Below are 15,829 nucleotides of genomic sequence, written 5' to 3' on the forward strand. Positions count from 1 at the left end.
CATCTCAAGATATCTGGGCAGAGACACATAGATTGTCGACGGAGTCCTGATGTCGCTATGCTGTCTAATGATACATTGTGATGTTGGAGTACAGAGCATCAAGTTTGTGGGAAATGCCGAGTACATGTGTATGATGGGTTCTCTGTAAGTCTTCTGGAAGATACAGTTCTGTATACGCAAGTTGCATGTTGGTGTATAGTTGATGACCTGAATAAAGATAAAGACCTTCTCGGTTCTCCATAATCTCTCGTACCGAGGCGAAGTCTCCATACCAGGCAACGAACCTCTTCTATTACCAGATTTCATATGACATTATGTTGTTTGATGGTCTAAATAGACGTGACAAAATCTCACATGCCTCCCCAGCTTCCTTGTCCAGCGGCTCCTGCTTGCCCCATAGCCGGCCTACTAAGACTCCTGAGCGCCTCGTCCCAGTTCTTCCAATCGATGTCATCAATCTCGCCAGGATCCATGTTCAAGTCAAGGCCGGTAGATGGTAGATTGTTGGTTTGGAAAATGCTGTCCATATCTCCCAAAGAACCTGGATCTTGTGTGTGATGAAATACATCTGAGCTAGGCCAAGGTGAAAGATTGCCCCCAATTGTCTGATGGTCGTTGTCGGCTCGATGCGTAGAAGCTACTCCAGATACGGCGGGTGAAGCAATGCTCGAGATACTCCCCAAGCTATTTCCACTAGGGTACAGACCACCTATATTCTGTGTTATGTCTGAGTTGCCCCCTTCAAAGTAGATTTCTATTCCAGGGTTTCCGGCTTGTAACTGCTGCCACGCATTGGGGTCAAAGTTGAGTGGATTGATTAGTTGCGCAGGATCTGTTTGAGGTCGCTGCAAGTTTGGAGGTACAGAATTTGTAGGGCCACTGGACATAAAAGTCTCCTCTGGGCGCGGTAGAATATTCTGGTATTCAGCATCGTTGGAAAAAGCCCCCAATCGAAAAGCTTTTCTCCAACGCAGTCTCAACTCTGATAGGCGTGTCTCCATTCCAGGAGCAGGACCAATGCGTTCAAGCACAGGTTTGAGCTTATCCTCTCGATCAAGTTGCCTGGCAGCCTCGGGATCGGCGCGAAGGCGCACAAGTTCTGCTTCGCGATGGCGTTTGGCTTTGGTGAAGAGCCTCTTGATGGGCATCCATACAGCCGTATGATCGGAGTGACTTGCGCCGTCGATCGGGTGATCGTATTCCAAGATCTGCGCGGCTTCCCAAGCGCGCTCTGAGTTAATGCCCCATGGTCGCTTCGCGAGTTCGAGAAGCATATAGGCAATGGCGTGCCATTGTCGGTAAGTCAGAAACAACCAGCGCCACTGTCGACAGGCCGGGTCGACATTAAGAATATGAGTATACTCGACGATTTCGATACATGACTGCCACAGCCGACTGCGGACCTCGTGCGATGCCTCGGGACCCGTTCCTGGAAATAGAACGGGCTGATAAACGAGGAGTCCTACCTTGGCCATCATGATCCTCGAAATAAGAGAAGCGACCCAGAAAACGGGATCATCTTCCCTGATAGTATTCTTGATAAACTTGTCTTCCATGCGCTCATAGACTTCAACAAGCATTCGCTCACGCTCTTCGAGGCTCTTTTCGACGTTCTTAGGGTCAACAGGCTGCATGTGAGCGACAGCTGCGAATAACCCACGGGTCAGAGCAGTCGTCTCATATCGCGTTAGACATATAGAAGAGTCCGTACGACCTTGACGTGGAATAGGCATCTCGGTGAGAGAAGGGTCAATATCGGTGTCGTTGATATTGGAAGGGAGCTGAGTGTCATAGGTCTTGTCGCTTATGATAAGATCAGAGCCCATTTCCTCTGCTGAGCGGATATCAAGAGAGACGATTGCCCACCAGAGACGACGACGCATCTCGACCTCGAATGGAGGAAGGCCCAACTGTTGACCGTCACGATAGAGACCGAGAGCTTGAGCCATTCTTACACATAGGCTTGTAAGAGTCCAGCAGAACTTGCTGTCATCATGGCACTTGACGACGGTTAAGTAGATAACAAAGGCTTGCAACACGGCCATGTCGGTAGTATTGAGAAGGTTAGATTTAGCCAAGGCTTGTTCAAGTGCAAAGCGGAATTGAGAGATGAAGTGAGCTTGAGAGCCGCCAAGATTGGTTTCGATCTAAAATATGTCAGAAGAGGTCGTGTTATGCAAAATGGTAGCTTACTTCTTGCTTCTCCGCAGAAACTACAGCTGCATAATATATGGTAAAAACGAGTGCCTCGTCGCCAGGACGTAGATCATGCTCTCCGCGTCTGACTTGCGCCATGAGCTTGCTCATAGTGGGAATGTGTAGGACCTTGACGAGTGGCTCAATATTCTCAAGAAAGATTTGCCACAGGAAAGAACCCTGAACGGGGAGTGGATGAAGACCCCTGAGATCAACGTCAGAAGAGTTGTAGCCAAAGATAAAGCTGTGATGGTCGGCTTGACCGGGGTTCTGAGGAGGCGATTGCTCGGGAGTAGTATCATCTTCAAATTCATTTTCCTCGTCTTGGGAACTCAGTATCTCCATTTCATTACGAATCTCGGAAAGCTGCTAATGTCAGCCGATATCACATAACGGGAAGGTGAATGACTACCTCATCGTTGAGTTTGACAAAGAAGCCACTGTGGACGTATCTGGGTGTTGAATCTCCATCATGAAGTACGAGGCGGCCGAGCTGCTTGTTGACCTGTGAGAAACAGAGATTGTGGGTGTCTTTCTCAACTTTTTCTTGAGCAGCTTCCACAATGCTCTGCCCGCCAGTGGCATTACCTTGAGTCTTTGGCAACTCTTTTGTGCTTGCTTGCAAGTCGTTTTCGCTCGCAGCACCTTGACCACTCATTTCGTAGACGAGTCCCTCGAGCTTTCGCAGGCGTTCCATGAGATCCGCCTCACGTTCACTGTGTCCTGAAGCTGGCACAGGACGTGTTTGCATGTGTGTCTGCGTCTGCATCTGCATTTGTCTTGGTGCGCGGCCTGGCGCAGGATACATGCAATCGCTCTGAGCCCGACGACAGTTACTACAAGGCATCGTCTTGTCACACCGGACTCGACGTCGGCGACAGGTAACGCAACTGCGCGGATTCAGCAGCGGAGCACCTGAGGTCATGAGGGCCACTGGGCGATCATAGGGGATAGTGGCAACGCCGATTTGACGTCCAGAGACCGCGGGGTGTGTAGTTCTGTGGGCGTTCTCTGAGACGCCAGATGATGGCGTCTTGGGAGTTTGCGAGGCCATCGTGATGGTTTGCGTTGAGTGAGTGGCGCTGATGTATTTGACTATCGGCCCAGCCAGGCTGCGTCAAGATGAAGCGGAAATTCAATCATTAAATACGGTTGCCATTCCACTATAAAGCCAAGGCAAGGCAGATATGCAAGTTGATAGTCATGACTAAACAGGCAATTATCTGGGGGCTGTAAGCACTAAGAAGCCCCAGTGCAAAGGCTGGAGATGTTGTTGCAGGGTTCGATTAGCTACGAGGGAATCCTTCGGAGTTTGGTAGCCTTGCTTCGGGATTAAGATGAACAAATAGACATTGGCTGTTAAAGATTGCCACTTTCTTTTATTTGTATTTCAAGTCGCCCTTTCCATGTTACTGGGTCGGTTTTTAAGCCGAATATTCATCTTGGCTTAGATAACGCCAGCCGATTGATGGGCATGGTCTGCACTAAGATATATTGCCACGGCTTTAATACAACCTCATAGTTTCTTCCATGATGTTCTATGTACTGGCCATTCGAAATAGACGGCGTTTAAGGTATTCATATTACTAATCTGACTCTTCTCAGTCATTGCATGACTTTCAGCATTCTTTCCTACAGAGTAATTTATCCTGCGTTTCTCACAGACTGCTGTTAAATCGGTACATTCAATCACCTTTACTAAAGCCCCCGCCCCATGAAGCCTACAAGATCGACTTTAGGTAGAGCTTATTCTCTATCTCTAGTAGATCATATATGAAAGTGCACAATAAATATCTGGCAATGACTATATGTTTGTTGTCATTTGTCTTTACAGGGTTTCGTGAAAGGGAGCTCTACCTACTGCGTTGATGATGAGCCTAAAAACGGCAATATCATTGATTATACTGCTTCCCAGTTCAACCAAAGTAGCTCCATGTTTCCAATATCAAAGCCGATTACAACAAGGTCGAGGTTCTAGCAGAGGGAAAAAACTGACAAGCAATCCATTCAAGCGTTCGTCCAAGTATAAATGTACTGACTTTCTCGTTTATAAGAGGTACCTACTGACATTGGGATCTGTTGAAAAAGGTTGAGCCCACTGTTAGATCTAACCCCACTAAATCCAGGTTCCAGGCGTTGTTCCAGGGCACGTCACCTAACGTTGACATGCAGTTGAGATAGAGCAATGAGCGGAGCGATTGATTGGTAGGTGTCAACCACATTGTGGAGACATCTTAAGTGACGTTCAGGGGAATTGCAACAGAGTGTTGCCTGAGGTGCAGCCCGACCTCCTATTTTCTACAGTAGCATGTCAATAACTCCACTCAGCATTAAATGCTGTTAGGACAGTCAAGAACAGCCGCGACAACAGAACCCAAGACGTCATTAGATATCATCAAAAATACGCTTAGATGGTTCCCACTCATGGGTAGATATTACCATATAGTTTTGACGTTAATAGAAATATATCTACACCTAAAAATACTGATCCAACCCCGCATGCTCTATCAGCCGTTATCGAAACAGCGTGTTGCCCCAGAGCAACGGTAGCGTCAGTTGAAAGAAGCAAGCACGTCCCCGCCAATCGCCGCGCAGCATTGCAACAGATCTGGAGTATCCTCAATCTAACTTCTTTTCAGTCTTTGTCTTTGTATTGACATATTGTGATACCACTTCTCATCTGTCCCAAATCTTCAACTTCATCTCTCATTTCATATTGATTACATATCATTTTCTTCATAATATCCATTTCAATTCACTCATTTCCAGGAACCGACCCCATCACTATTAACCAACTTTAAAGCAAACACATCTGCAGACAGACCTATTCATTCCCCTAAGAAGCGAGCATCCACTCATTCATTCATTTGTCCATTTCACTTCACTTTTTTTTTTGTATGTTTGTTTATACAGCGCTGTAAATTATTGTATTGTACGACAGCTGCCTGTCACTGCATTAATGTCTTCTCGCATCAACCAGAGCCACTCCTCCAACACAATGCATCACCCAACGAGGCGCCGAGGACCTCGGAGCAACAACCACTTTATTAAACCAGATCCCGACTCCTCTGCCAATAACTCCTACCCAGAATCAGCAGCCTCCAATTTCGGCGCGCCTCCTGCTCCTTCAGCTGCGTCCAGCTACGGCGGTAGTACCACCCACATTCCTCCTGACCAGGCCTTTTACAGGCATGGTAGATCGGATGCCCGTAAGTACTTCAACTCCACCCACAATTCATATATACTGATCATACTCCCAAAGCGACTCCAAGTGAACGCACCACTGAGCCAGAGCCTCTCTTGAGGGAACTGAGAATGCGACCTAACGCTGCGGCTGAGAGCCCGACCAGCATTCCAGCAGATGGAAGCTTCTTTCAAACTTCTTTTCAGGATATTGGGAAGAAATTAAAGGCATGCAATGATACTTTGGGTGAACTCCAACAGCTGGGGGTATCTCACGATGTTCCACTCCCTGAACTCGTGCTCGTTGGCGATCAGTCTGCCGGCAAATCCAGTCTCATGTCAGGTCTTGCCAACCTAGAGCTTCCACGAAGCGAGGGTACCTGCACACGCTGCCCCCTTCACATTCGAGTCTCACGAAGTCATGACCCATCTTGTCGGGTATGGCTACGCAAGGAATATTCTTATCAGCCCCCGCTTAGTGGTCGGATTTCTGAAAGCGACGTCACAAACAACGATCCCTTCTTCCCCTGGCGCAAACAGGTGACTACCATTCATGAGTTCAAGACCATGGTCGATCATGGCGAGATCGAGGATGTTCTTCGTTGGGCTCAGATTGCCATCCTAAATGACGACAAGAGTCCCGAGCTATTCGTCCCAGGTTCTGGCTCTATCGCTGTCAACACTCCCATCGAGACGGCTTCTGAAACTGTTGCGGCCAAGTTCTCGCCCAACATTGTTGCTCTTGAGATCAAGGGACCTGAACTCCCGGACCTTTCCTTCTACGACATGCCTGGAATTTTCCAGAACCCTGCCGACGCGAGCGACGACTATTTGGTCAGTGTTGTGAGGAACCTATCAAAGGAATACATCCTGCACCCATCTGCCATCATCATGTGTTCTATGCCTATGAATAGCGACGCCGAAAACTCGTCGACCTTTGGTTTAGTTCGCAGACTGGGCGCCCTCAACCGGACAATTGGTGTTTTAACGAAGGCCGACCTAATTCCAGAGGGTGGCAACCATGAACAGTGGCTTGCCATCATGAGAGGGCAGGCTCATATCACTGGCTTAGGCTACTTCATAACTTCCCGACCTCAAGGGAAAGATCTAGATGAACTCAAACAATGGGAAGAGCTTGTTTTTGTCGAACATTCTATGGAGCGATGGCCTGCTACCTTCCACGACTTCTCTGACCGCTGTGGAGTTGAGAAGCTAAAAGTATTTTTGTCCGAAAAGCTCGGTCAAGAATTTGCAAAGAGGTGTGTTCAGCAAGTACATATTTGTCAAACAATACGCTAACATATCGCGAGTCTACCTCGAATTAAACAAACGCTCAGACAGCACCTGGATAACATTGTCGAACATCTTAGCAAGCTGCCAGAGTTGCCTTCCAATGTCGAGTTGGAAGTCCAGACCAGCGTGATGGAGTTTGGCGAATTAGCCCGATCGCAGTTGAAGCCTTCCGAATTCTCGAAGTACTTCGTGCCGCTGCCTGAAAATTTCCGTGACTGTCTTCTGGAAATGAAACCAAAGTTTACACTCAAAGATAGCAGTGACGTCCCCGTCGTCGATATTTCTGACGACGAGTCAGATACAGGATCGGTGGTCACAGTTACAAATCCAAATACGCCTAGCAAACGACGCGCGATGGCCCCTCCGATCACGCCTTCAAAACGTATGCGTATGGACCAAGTTCCCGCGGGCACCCCATCTCGTCCGTCACTGAAGCCCGAGGATAGCAGAGCCAGTGTGAGCTCTGTCTCCCCCGCCCCACGCCGGCAAGGGTTCCCAGCCCCGTTTACACCTTTCAGTAACGTTGGGAGAGGGTTCAGAACACTTCGCCAAGTGCGAGATGAGATCAAGGCCAAGACTAGAGCTGGTGTTCCAGACATTATCACAGAGGAGGTGTACAACGACATGTGTCGTGAAGCAATCGAGCCTTGGTCAGGTCCAATGAAAGCGTTTCTCGAGCATGTTATGAGCCTGCTGCACGATATGCTTGAGAAAGCCCTGGCGGCTTCTTTCGCTCGACTAAACAAACGGCTGATTTATCAGGAGTGCCAAAAGATCTTGGCAGACTATCTCGAAGACCGCCGCCGCGAGACCATTGGGGCACTCGACGTTGTGTACCGCCTTGAAACATATGGTTTGTTCACTGTCAACCAGGAAGCTTTCCGCAGATACCAGAAGGACGAGCAAATCTTGCTGACGAGATATCGCCACCAGATGCGCATGCAGGCTGCGGGATATGGAGATGGCCGCCCACCTGTCCCCTGGGATAGTCTCACGGAGGAGAAGAGGGTACTCGATGAAAAGCGACGTGAAAATGAGATGACCAAGCTTGGACCGGATTCATTCGAGCGGGAGCTGGAGGTTGTAGCTTACGTTAGAGGGTACTACCGCCTTGCAGCGTTAAGGTTCGCGGATGCGATAGCGTTACATATCACGAATGGCATGATACCACACATACAACGACAACTCCCCTACCATCTCGACCGAAAACTAGGCCTTTGTGGGGCTGACTCCCAAAGTATCTACCAGAGGCTTATGGAGGAGGACCCGAACACGGCAGCCAAACGAGGGGCGCTCAGGGGAGAACGTGAGAAGTTCGTCAGGGCTCTCGACAGTATAGAGGAGTTGGAACGCGGAGCTGGAAGCAGCACAATGTCGGAAGAGGATCTTGACGACCACATGGTTGATGTCCCCCTTATGAGCGGTGCTCTTCCAGTCGAGGAGGTCTGAATGTTTCGGTTGACAGGATTTGGTGGAGAATTTGTCAAGCTTACTGCTGTTGTCAGTTGTCCCGACCTCTATTCGGGAGATGTTTTATTTGGGAAAGGGTTCGATGTCGCGATTGCTTTTGTTTTCTTATTGTGCTATATTTGTGTTATTTGTTACGGAAGGGAAAAGTATTGATCGTGGAGCCGATGGTTGCTCTGGAGTTTGGAAGCGAATGAACAGATGGTACTTTCATGTCAACCACATAGTTAGTTCACTATTTTTAGGTGAGGCCTCTCGAGAGAGCTCGGTGATTTCACTTTGGCCGGTTATTTGGAGTTAACTGCCGTTAATGAAAGCCGTATATCAAAATATCACTGCCTCAAGTTTGTAAAAGTATTGCTCATCACAGCGAATCAAGGAACGAATCAAATACATACGCCCATAATAGATACGAGTCACATTCATTACCCCGGAATCTCAATATCCGGAAAGTGATTTGATGGGCAGACAGCAGCAGGCTAAACAACCGACGAGCCGACTGAAGGGGTCAAAAGGTGGTGTCTTGAGCTGCTTTCTAAAGGGTGTAAGAGCTCAAAGCTGCGGAGATAGGCTAACGCAGGTGTCTCTTGCCTCGTGGCAATGAAGGCGGGGCCTTTTGGTTCTGTTGGAAGGATCCACGGGAGGGAGTGGAGGGTGGTTCCTTCTCTAGTCATCTCGACTCTATTCTCTACTCTATTCTATGGAGCTCACCTGCCTCCTACTGCCTAGATGGGCAGTTTGTTCTTCAGCTCGCTCTTTTCTTTTCTCTTTAGGCTATTTCCCATCATGAACTTGCATTCCTACAAGGCTGTCTTCTGAATCCATCCTTCTTCTAACTCTCCTCTCGGGTATATCGCATAGTGTGTCGATGATGGTGTGCACCTTTCATTTAACCTTTTAGATTAATGTTGCAACGGCTGTACTACCTAGCTCGGTCTAGCCGTATGAGATACATTCAAAAGGTGCAGATGGCGCCAGGCGGTGACAAGTCAGAGACATTGTCAGCAAATAATCGCCGACCACGGTAGCTAGGTGTTTTCTCGGCAGCCATCCCGCGCAACCGTGCGCCATTCCCAAGTGAGTTCTATTCTTGTTCAATTTAACATATCTCTTGTGTTAGTCGAGGTCCCAACCTGCAAACGATCCCATACCATGCCCGCTGCTTTATCCGCTTATGGCGCAATGCATCTGCTGTTGTTCGGATCCATCAACATGGAGCCCAATTTTCTCTCAGCCCATTCTGTCGATAACCGAAAATCTTGTTCTGACCTGGTAACTGAAGATCCTATGGGTCTGCCAAGTACCAAGAGCCTTCGCTTCCCCGTTACAGAACACGGCCGGGATCTGATTGATTCCCTCAATTACTCTGGGCATTTTCTCCAGATTTACCAAGATACTGGGTTCCTTGGACCGCATCAGCAGCCGGCGACTACCGACAATAGCGGATATCGTTTCACTCGCAGCCTGGATAAGCCGTTGTGCGAAATTGATCATGTCAAGCGAGAGCCGCGTGATTCCCTCTGTCGGCCCTGATATCCGGAAAGAGGCGTTTTTAGTCCCCTCGTGCTAAACACAATCCTACCCATCTGCTGTACGCCTCTTCCTCTCAGAAGTAACTGCAGTGGGATCTTATTGGGCAATCCCTGAAACTTCCCTGGCAGATCGGACCATGGAGGGTGAAGGGTGAAACCGACTCAAGCTAAGAGACACATGCAGATATGCTCTTTTGGTTTTTTCGCTCCGGGATTGTTTACCCCAGGCCCTTTCCCCGGTCTAGCCCCCAGAAGCCTCCACGTTTTGAGAATAAGGGCTGGTTGATGTCAACCCTGCTTGGCGGATAATAGCAATCCTATTTTTCCGGTTGCACTAGACTACAGGGATGCTCAACACATATTGGCCATGGGGTAAAGGTAAGATCAATTAATCTAGACCTGTGTCTTGTTGATTAGATTGGGAGTCAGGGGTGTTCCGCCTGACTTGGGTACAGTGCAGTGCAGGCTCAGCATAGTCCTGAGTACCAACATCACTCATCGGTTGCCAGTGTTTGGAGTTCTCAGCTCTTGACACGACTGCAACAACTGACAGTTTTGTGTATACTATCCACGTCGTCCGAATAAGCAAAATGAAGCAACATCGTGGGTGGTGTACGCTAAAAATTCATGTCTAAGTCGTCGAGCGGGTCCAACCTCATCGGTTCCCACATCGATCGCCTTTGTCAAGGGCCTAACTACACCTTCCGAAGTAACGGTTCTTGAGACGTTGGAAATTTACATACGACACTACCTTCTGTGTCCTATTCCCTGTAAATCAGACCATCTCGCCAGTTATACTGGAGATGCGCTGTTCCAGACGAGCGGCCCAGCATTATGAATTCCAGCCATAATTGGGGTCGAGATTGCTGACAGTTGTAGTGAATATTTCTGGGGAAGCAATGGATCTATTATCATTGGACAAAGGCTCAGAATTCTTGTCCCGGCCCTCTGGTGGTGCAGTGCAAGTCGCCCAACTACTCCATCTTGGGTTGGCTGCCCCGGACTACGATTCACTATCTGAGCATGATCTACCGAACCTACCCACCGTGCACTTTTGCCTCCTCATGTCAGGTTACCCCAGGTTTCGGTGGGTAGCATTTAATATCCCACTCAAGACCTAAACGAGGTAGTTTAAGTTGTTTAGCCGTCTTTCCGTCGCGGGTGATCCTACCAACACCATCTCCGTCCGGCTCAAGGATCCACCTCGCTGTGTTGGTGCACACTTAACACCCATGCACAAATGATTGACCATGGGTTCTCGGTTTCTTTTGATCCAAACTGAGGAGCTCTCGATTAATCTGGGGTCGAGCAGGGTAGTTACTACTGCGACCTACTTCAGCCATCGCCCTTATAAGTAGCAGTGCAATCCCAGGCAACCCTAGGTTTCCTGTTCTTCACTCATTCATCTCTCCTCACGAGACGAATCACTACTTCGTTCATTGGACCAATACAGCCTCAACTCATTCACATTGTTGATCAGTTGTATCCACCTCACAATGGCTCTGCCAAAGTTCATGCAGCCTATCGGCTCCAAGGCCCCTGTCCATACCAATCGGGTCCCTCTCGATGTTGCCCAAGCTGAAGCTCCCAGATTCGAGAGGGTTACCTGGTACAAGGAACCTCATCTCCGCAATCTCTACTTTCTCATCATCTTCCTTCTGATTGCCTCGGCTACCACTGGATATGATGGTATGATGGTCAACACTTCCCAGCAGATGGATAGGTGGAAGGAATACTTCCCTGAGCACACGAACGAAAGCAAGCTCGGTATCCTCATCAACATGTACAACATTGGTTCCATTATTTCTTTCTTTATTGTCCCCTACCTCGCCGATAACTGGGGCCGAAAGCCCACTATCATGACTGGCTGTGTCATCATGATTGTTGGTGCTTTCATCTCTGCTTTCTGCAATGGCTACGGCAGTAAGTCCCAACGTACTCGCATTTATCTTGAATCCATATTGACCAGGGTCTAGTGTACATGGGTGGTCGATTCATCCTTGGTTTCGGCAACTCTCTGGCTCAGATGTCATCTCCTATGCTTCTCACCGAGATTTGCCACCCCCAGCACCGTGGTCCCCTCACTGCCGTCTACAACTGTCTCTGGAATTTGGGTTCTCTGAGTAAGTAACAGTTCATTCTCCAACATCCACAGCAATCGCTAATCCACTATAGTCGTTTCCGTCGTTGGTTGGGGCACTGCATCCATCAACAGTGACTGGTCATGGCGATCCATCACTTTCATCCAGGCTGTCCCTTCTATCATCCAGCTTTGCGGTATCTGGTGGGTCCCTGAGTCACCTCGATTCCTCATCAACAAGGATAGACCTGAAGAGGCTCTCGCCGTTTTGGCCAAGCATCATGCCGGTGGTGACGAGAACAACGCCACAGTTCAGTTCCAGTACCGAGAGATCAAGGAAACTATCTCAGCCGACAGCTCTACGAAGTCTACTCGCTACATTGACTTCCTCAAGACCCGAGGCAACAGATGGCGCCTCGCCATTATCATTTCCCTTGGTATCATCTCGCAATACTCCGGTAACGCTATTTTCTCCAACTACATGGACATCATCTACGAAGGTGCTGGTATCAAGGAACAGAACCAGAAGCTTGCTGTAAGTGTATTCATCCAGACACTCTCCCATCACTTTACTGACCAGCCTTTCCCTTATAGCTCTCTGCTGGCAAGACAATCCTCGATCTAGCCATCTCCATTACTGCTGCCTTTACCGTCGACAAGGTCGGACGTCGCCCCCTCTTCCTGACTGCCATCTCTGGTATGGTGTTTGGTTTCTTCCTCTGGACCATCACTGGCGGCGTCTACGAGAACTCAGAATACGCTACTCCCCCCACCAAAGATGCCCCTGATGGTGGTGTTGCATACTCCAACAAAGGCGCCGGCTATGCTCAGATCGCCGCTGTTTGGATCTTCGGTATCTTCTACGACATTGGTTTCTCTGGTCTCCTCGTCGCCTACGCCCTTGAGGTTCTTCCCTTCCATCTCCGTGCCAAGGGTATGATGATCATGAACATCACCGTCCAGGCCATCCTCGCCATCGGAAACCAGACCAACAAGCTTGCCTGGAACAACTTCCCCAACCACTGGAACTTCATGCTCTTCTACACTCTCTGGGATTTCTGTGAGCTTATCTTCGTCTGGTACTTCTACATTGAGACCAAGGGCCCCACTCTCGAGGAGATTGCCCGCATCTTCGATGGTGATGATGCTGTTGCCCACATCGATCTCGCCCAGGTCGAAAAGGAGACTGCTATTGTCCGACACGAGTCGATCACCGACTACCCCTCCAAGACGGCTGCCTAAGGTATTCTTGTATAGCCTTTACCGCTATGGGTATGCTCGACTTGACTCTTTGGCTTCAGCTAGCCTTTGCGATTTTTGACTGGATTATTGTTTAGCAAGCGTGTTCTGATGTAATAACGGTGGATGGCACCTCGACGAAATGAAAAGCCAGAAACAAGCAAAAAACATACTTCTCCACCATCGTCGATAGGTTTTCTATAAGCTTTATATTACCTTTTCTTCTCTACATCGCCATGGCCTTTTATCTGTGCACGTTTAGACATGCTTAATTACTGTATGAAAGACTACCTCTTGATTATGTGTTGGCCAACCCTATTACTACTACTTCGTTGTAAGCAAGATGTCAGGTCACGAGGCTTCTCCCAATTTTGTTATACTCTTTGATTCATTTTATGCCAAACTTGTTCTCAGTATTTCTATTCGCCTTCCGTAAACTTTCGCTATATCCTAAACTCCACGCCTAATGAACGTTCCCAATGAACGTATGTCACCTGCCAGGCTTCTGACACATGACCTGAATCTACGAATCTCTACAAAAGAAAAGACAAAGAGGGATTGATAGAGGTGCTTTAGCCCTCATCTGGTGTCCAAAGCATAGGCTCAATACATATATGATTGTGCGCAAAGGATCTATACCGATCGAGGATGTCGGTTTGATCCATGCCTGAGCGCTGACTTCCGAAGCTGTAATGAGCAACAACACCTCGTCCATCAGCTATGGCATCTATAAGATTTGTCAGAAATATCCAGTCATTCTTCAGGGTGTTCACTTACGTCTTCCTAGCGATCGTGGCATGGTGCATGAGAAATGATTCTCATCATCTGCTTCGATCGGCTTGGCACTGTTGATGTCTCGACCCAACAAGGCAACAAATTGTATGCCCATCCTCTCGTACTGAAAGTCCCATGTGTCGAACTTATAGGCGGATAACTTGTTCTTTCCGAGATTCTCGAACAAGCTGAAGTGTTCTTGTGCACCAATTGTCCATTCGGTCCAGCCGCGACCCATAGGGCTGTATTCGGTTACTTCGATGGGAGTTGTGTCAAGAATATGATCATTGCCGTCCTTGTTGAGTGGGAGCCAGCGGTGCTTGGTACCTTCAGGATCCCAGTCCTGAATAGAGAAGGACTCGGAGCCATTCCATGGGGGAAGATCCAAAGGGTTCCATTCTTCCTCCGTCATACCAATCGTGGTGAAAGGCATAGCTTTGCCTGAAGTGTCAACCTCAGGGAGATAAGGTCTTATAGCACCCAGGTTCCAGTGAACCCAGCTTAGTAGCGGTTGGTTGACGACATTTGCCGAGACGATGTAGTATTCTGGGTGGTCAATCTTCTTCTTGACAATAGATGGAATGACACTATCTTCCATAAAAACCTGTATCATTTAGTACACATAGTGTAGAAATAAGTTGGCAATTTAAACTTACAATGTCGTCGTCAATCTTGACATACATCACATTGTCTTCAACTTGGTCGTAAGAGTTGCCAAACCCACTGGAGAAGTTATCTTCGTCGGACATTTCAACCTGCCATTTTTGGTACGTGTCCTCGCTCTCCAGGAGCTTTCCTAACATATTTAGGTCTTGGGGGTCTTTGGTTCGTTCTACGAATATGACTCCGTCGAGTAAGCCTCCGTTCTTGACAAGATTTCGCTACTGATATTAGTTTCTGTAGATAGACGTTGGTGAAATAAATTTTACCTTGAGATAGCAATCCAAAATCGAGATGGATTGTCGCCGTCCGTAAAAGACGAGTCCCATGATCTTTTCGACGCCCTTGGGTTTCTCCAAATGAGCTAGATCGTCCATATTCTCCCCATTCGCTGACCAGAAACGTGGAAGTGTCGCAGAAGTCTCAGGGCTTTTAGCTTCCTTGGAGGCTGGCACTTCTATAGGCGGTTGCGGTTCAAAGGTGTGAAGTCGAACGGCAACCAGGTCTGTCTGTCTCCATACCATGGTAGACATCATGAGCATTACTACGACGGCACATACCCCGACATAACTTCGTGTGCAGTTCAGCACCCCAGACACATTGGCCGGGGCTGCAGCCGGTGGTTTTGACGATTTCATTGTGTTGGTTGATTGTATAATGAGACACACTGAGTACAGAATACTCAACTAAGGAACCCTTGAAGCCTAAGTAGTCGACATTGGCCTCTAGATGATAGACATCCGAACTCGCCAAATCGGGCTAGATACAGATATTTTGACTATTAAGCTTGAGAGAGTTGGGAACAGACAAAGAAGTCATTCCGTTACAGTAAAGATCGGTCTCCAATTATGGTCGAGTCCCTCTGACTCGAGAGGGGTCCAGAGCCGATGTGTGACGCCTTTGATGACAATAAACAAGAACGGGCGATGCTCTTGTCCCAATGAAGTAGATTTCTTCACGATACGGAGTACCGGCACGACCATCACGGGGAGTTATCGCCAGATGCACGCAACCGTCGGAAAGCCATACGCCTCATACGGCTCTAGTTTAGTCTTGGCATTCAGGAACAACAGATAGAAAGTCCAGGCAAGGAACCCCCCTGTACCTGACGTCGCTAGGGCCGGCGATCCGACACGGCAATCCGGATATGGTAATGTGGATGAGAGGAGTTACGGCAGTGGCTTCCAATGGGCTTACACGTCTCGTAAAGACAACCAGTCGTGGGAAATCCGAAGCCATTGTATCTTCTGACTGGATCTTGACAAACATGGAAGTGCTAATGCAACAGCATATCCTATTTCAGTCCTCTGCAGATACAACAAAGGCCGACGTCGATACAGATCGAAAAGCCAAAGGGGACTAAGACAGTCTCTAGTGGCTGGTTGTCTCGGTCAAGATAAGTCCG

At 48.4% G+C, this 15,829-nt stretch overlaps 4 protein-coding genes across 4 annotated transcripts; 2 read left to right on the forward strand and 2 right to left on the reverse strand.

Moving 5' to 3' along the window:
* Positions 1 to 350: 350 nt before the first annotated feature.
* On the reverse strand, positions 351 to 3,250 carry FPSE_09263 (uncharacterized protein; the record flags this gene model as incomplete). Its single annotated transcript, XM_009262380.1, has 3 exons — positions 351 to 2,147; positions 2,194 to 2,562; positions 2,609 to 3,250. The coding sequence occupies 3 exons, from the start codon at positions 3,248 to 3,250 to the stop codon at positions 351 to 353; spliced, it is 2,808 nt and encodes a 935-aa protein (XP_009260655.1).
* Positions 3,251 to 5,194: 1,944 nt separating this feature from the next.
* On the forward strand, positions 5,195 to 8,121 carry FPSE_09264 (uncharacterized protein; the record flags this gene model as incomplete). Its single annotated transcript, XM_009262381.1, has 3 exons — positions 5,195 to 5,405; positions 5,459 to 6,638; positions 6,690 to 8,121. The coding sequence occupies 3 exons, from the start codon at positions 5,195 to 5,197 to the stop codon at positions 8,119 to 8,121; spliced, it is 2,823 nt and encodes a 940-aa protein (XP_009260656.1).
* A 3,046-nt stretch (positions 8,122 to 11,167) lies between these two features.
* FPSE_09265 (uncharacterized protein) lies at positions 11,168 to 12,993 on the forward strand (the record flags this gene model as incomplete). The annotated part of the gene is made up of 4 exons (XM_009262382.1): positions 11,168 to 11,594; positions 11,648 to 11,794; positions 11,847 to 12,286; positions 12,346 to 12,993. 4 exons carry the CDS (start codon positions 11,168 to 11,170, stop codon positions 12,991 to 12,993), a joined length of 1,662 nt encoding a protein of 553 aa, XP_009260657.1.
* Positions 12,994 to 13,562: 569 nt separating this feature from the next.
* FPSE_09266 (uncharacterized protein) lies at positions 13,563 to 15,062 on the reverse strand (the record flags this gene model as incomplete). The annotated part of the gene is made up of 4 exons (XM_009262383.1): positions 13,563 to 13,717; positions 13,768 to 14,368; positions 14,421 to 14,645; positions 14,694 to 15,062. The coding sequence occupies 4 exons, from the start codon at positions 15,060 to 15,062 to the stop codon at positions 13,563 to 13,565; spliced, it is 1,350 nt and encodes a 449-aa protein (XP_009260658.1).
* Positions 15,063 to 15,829: the final 767 nt, after the last annotated feature.

Source organism: Fusarium pseudograminearum, chromosome 3 (genome assembly GCF_000303195.2).
Source record: "Fusarium pseudograminearum CS3096 chromosome 3, whole genome shotgun sequence".
Taxonomy (NCBI): Eukaryota; Fungi; Ascomycota; class Sordariomycetes; order Hypocreales; family Nectriaceae; genus Fusarium; species Fusarium pseudograminearum.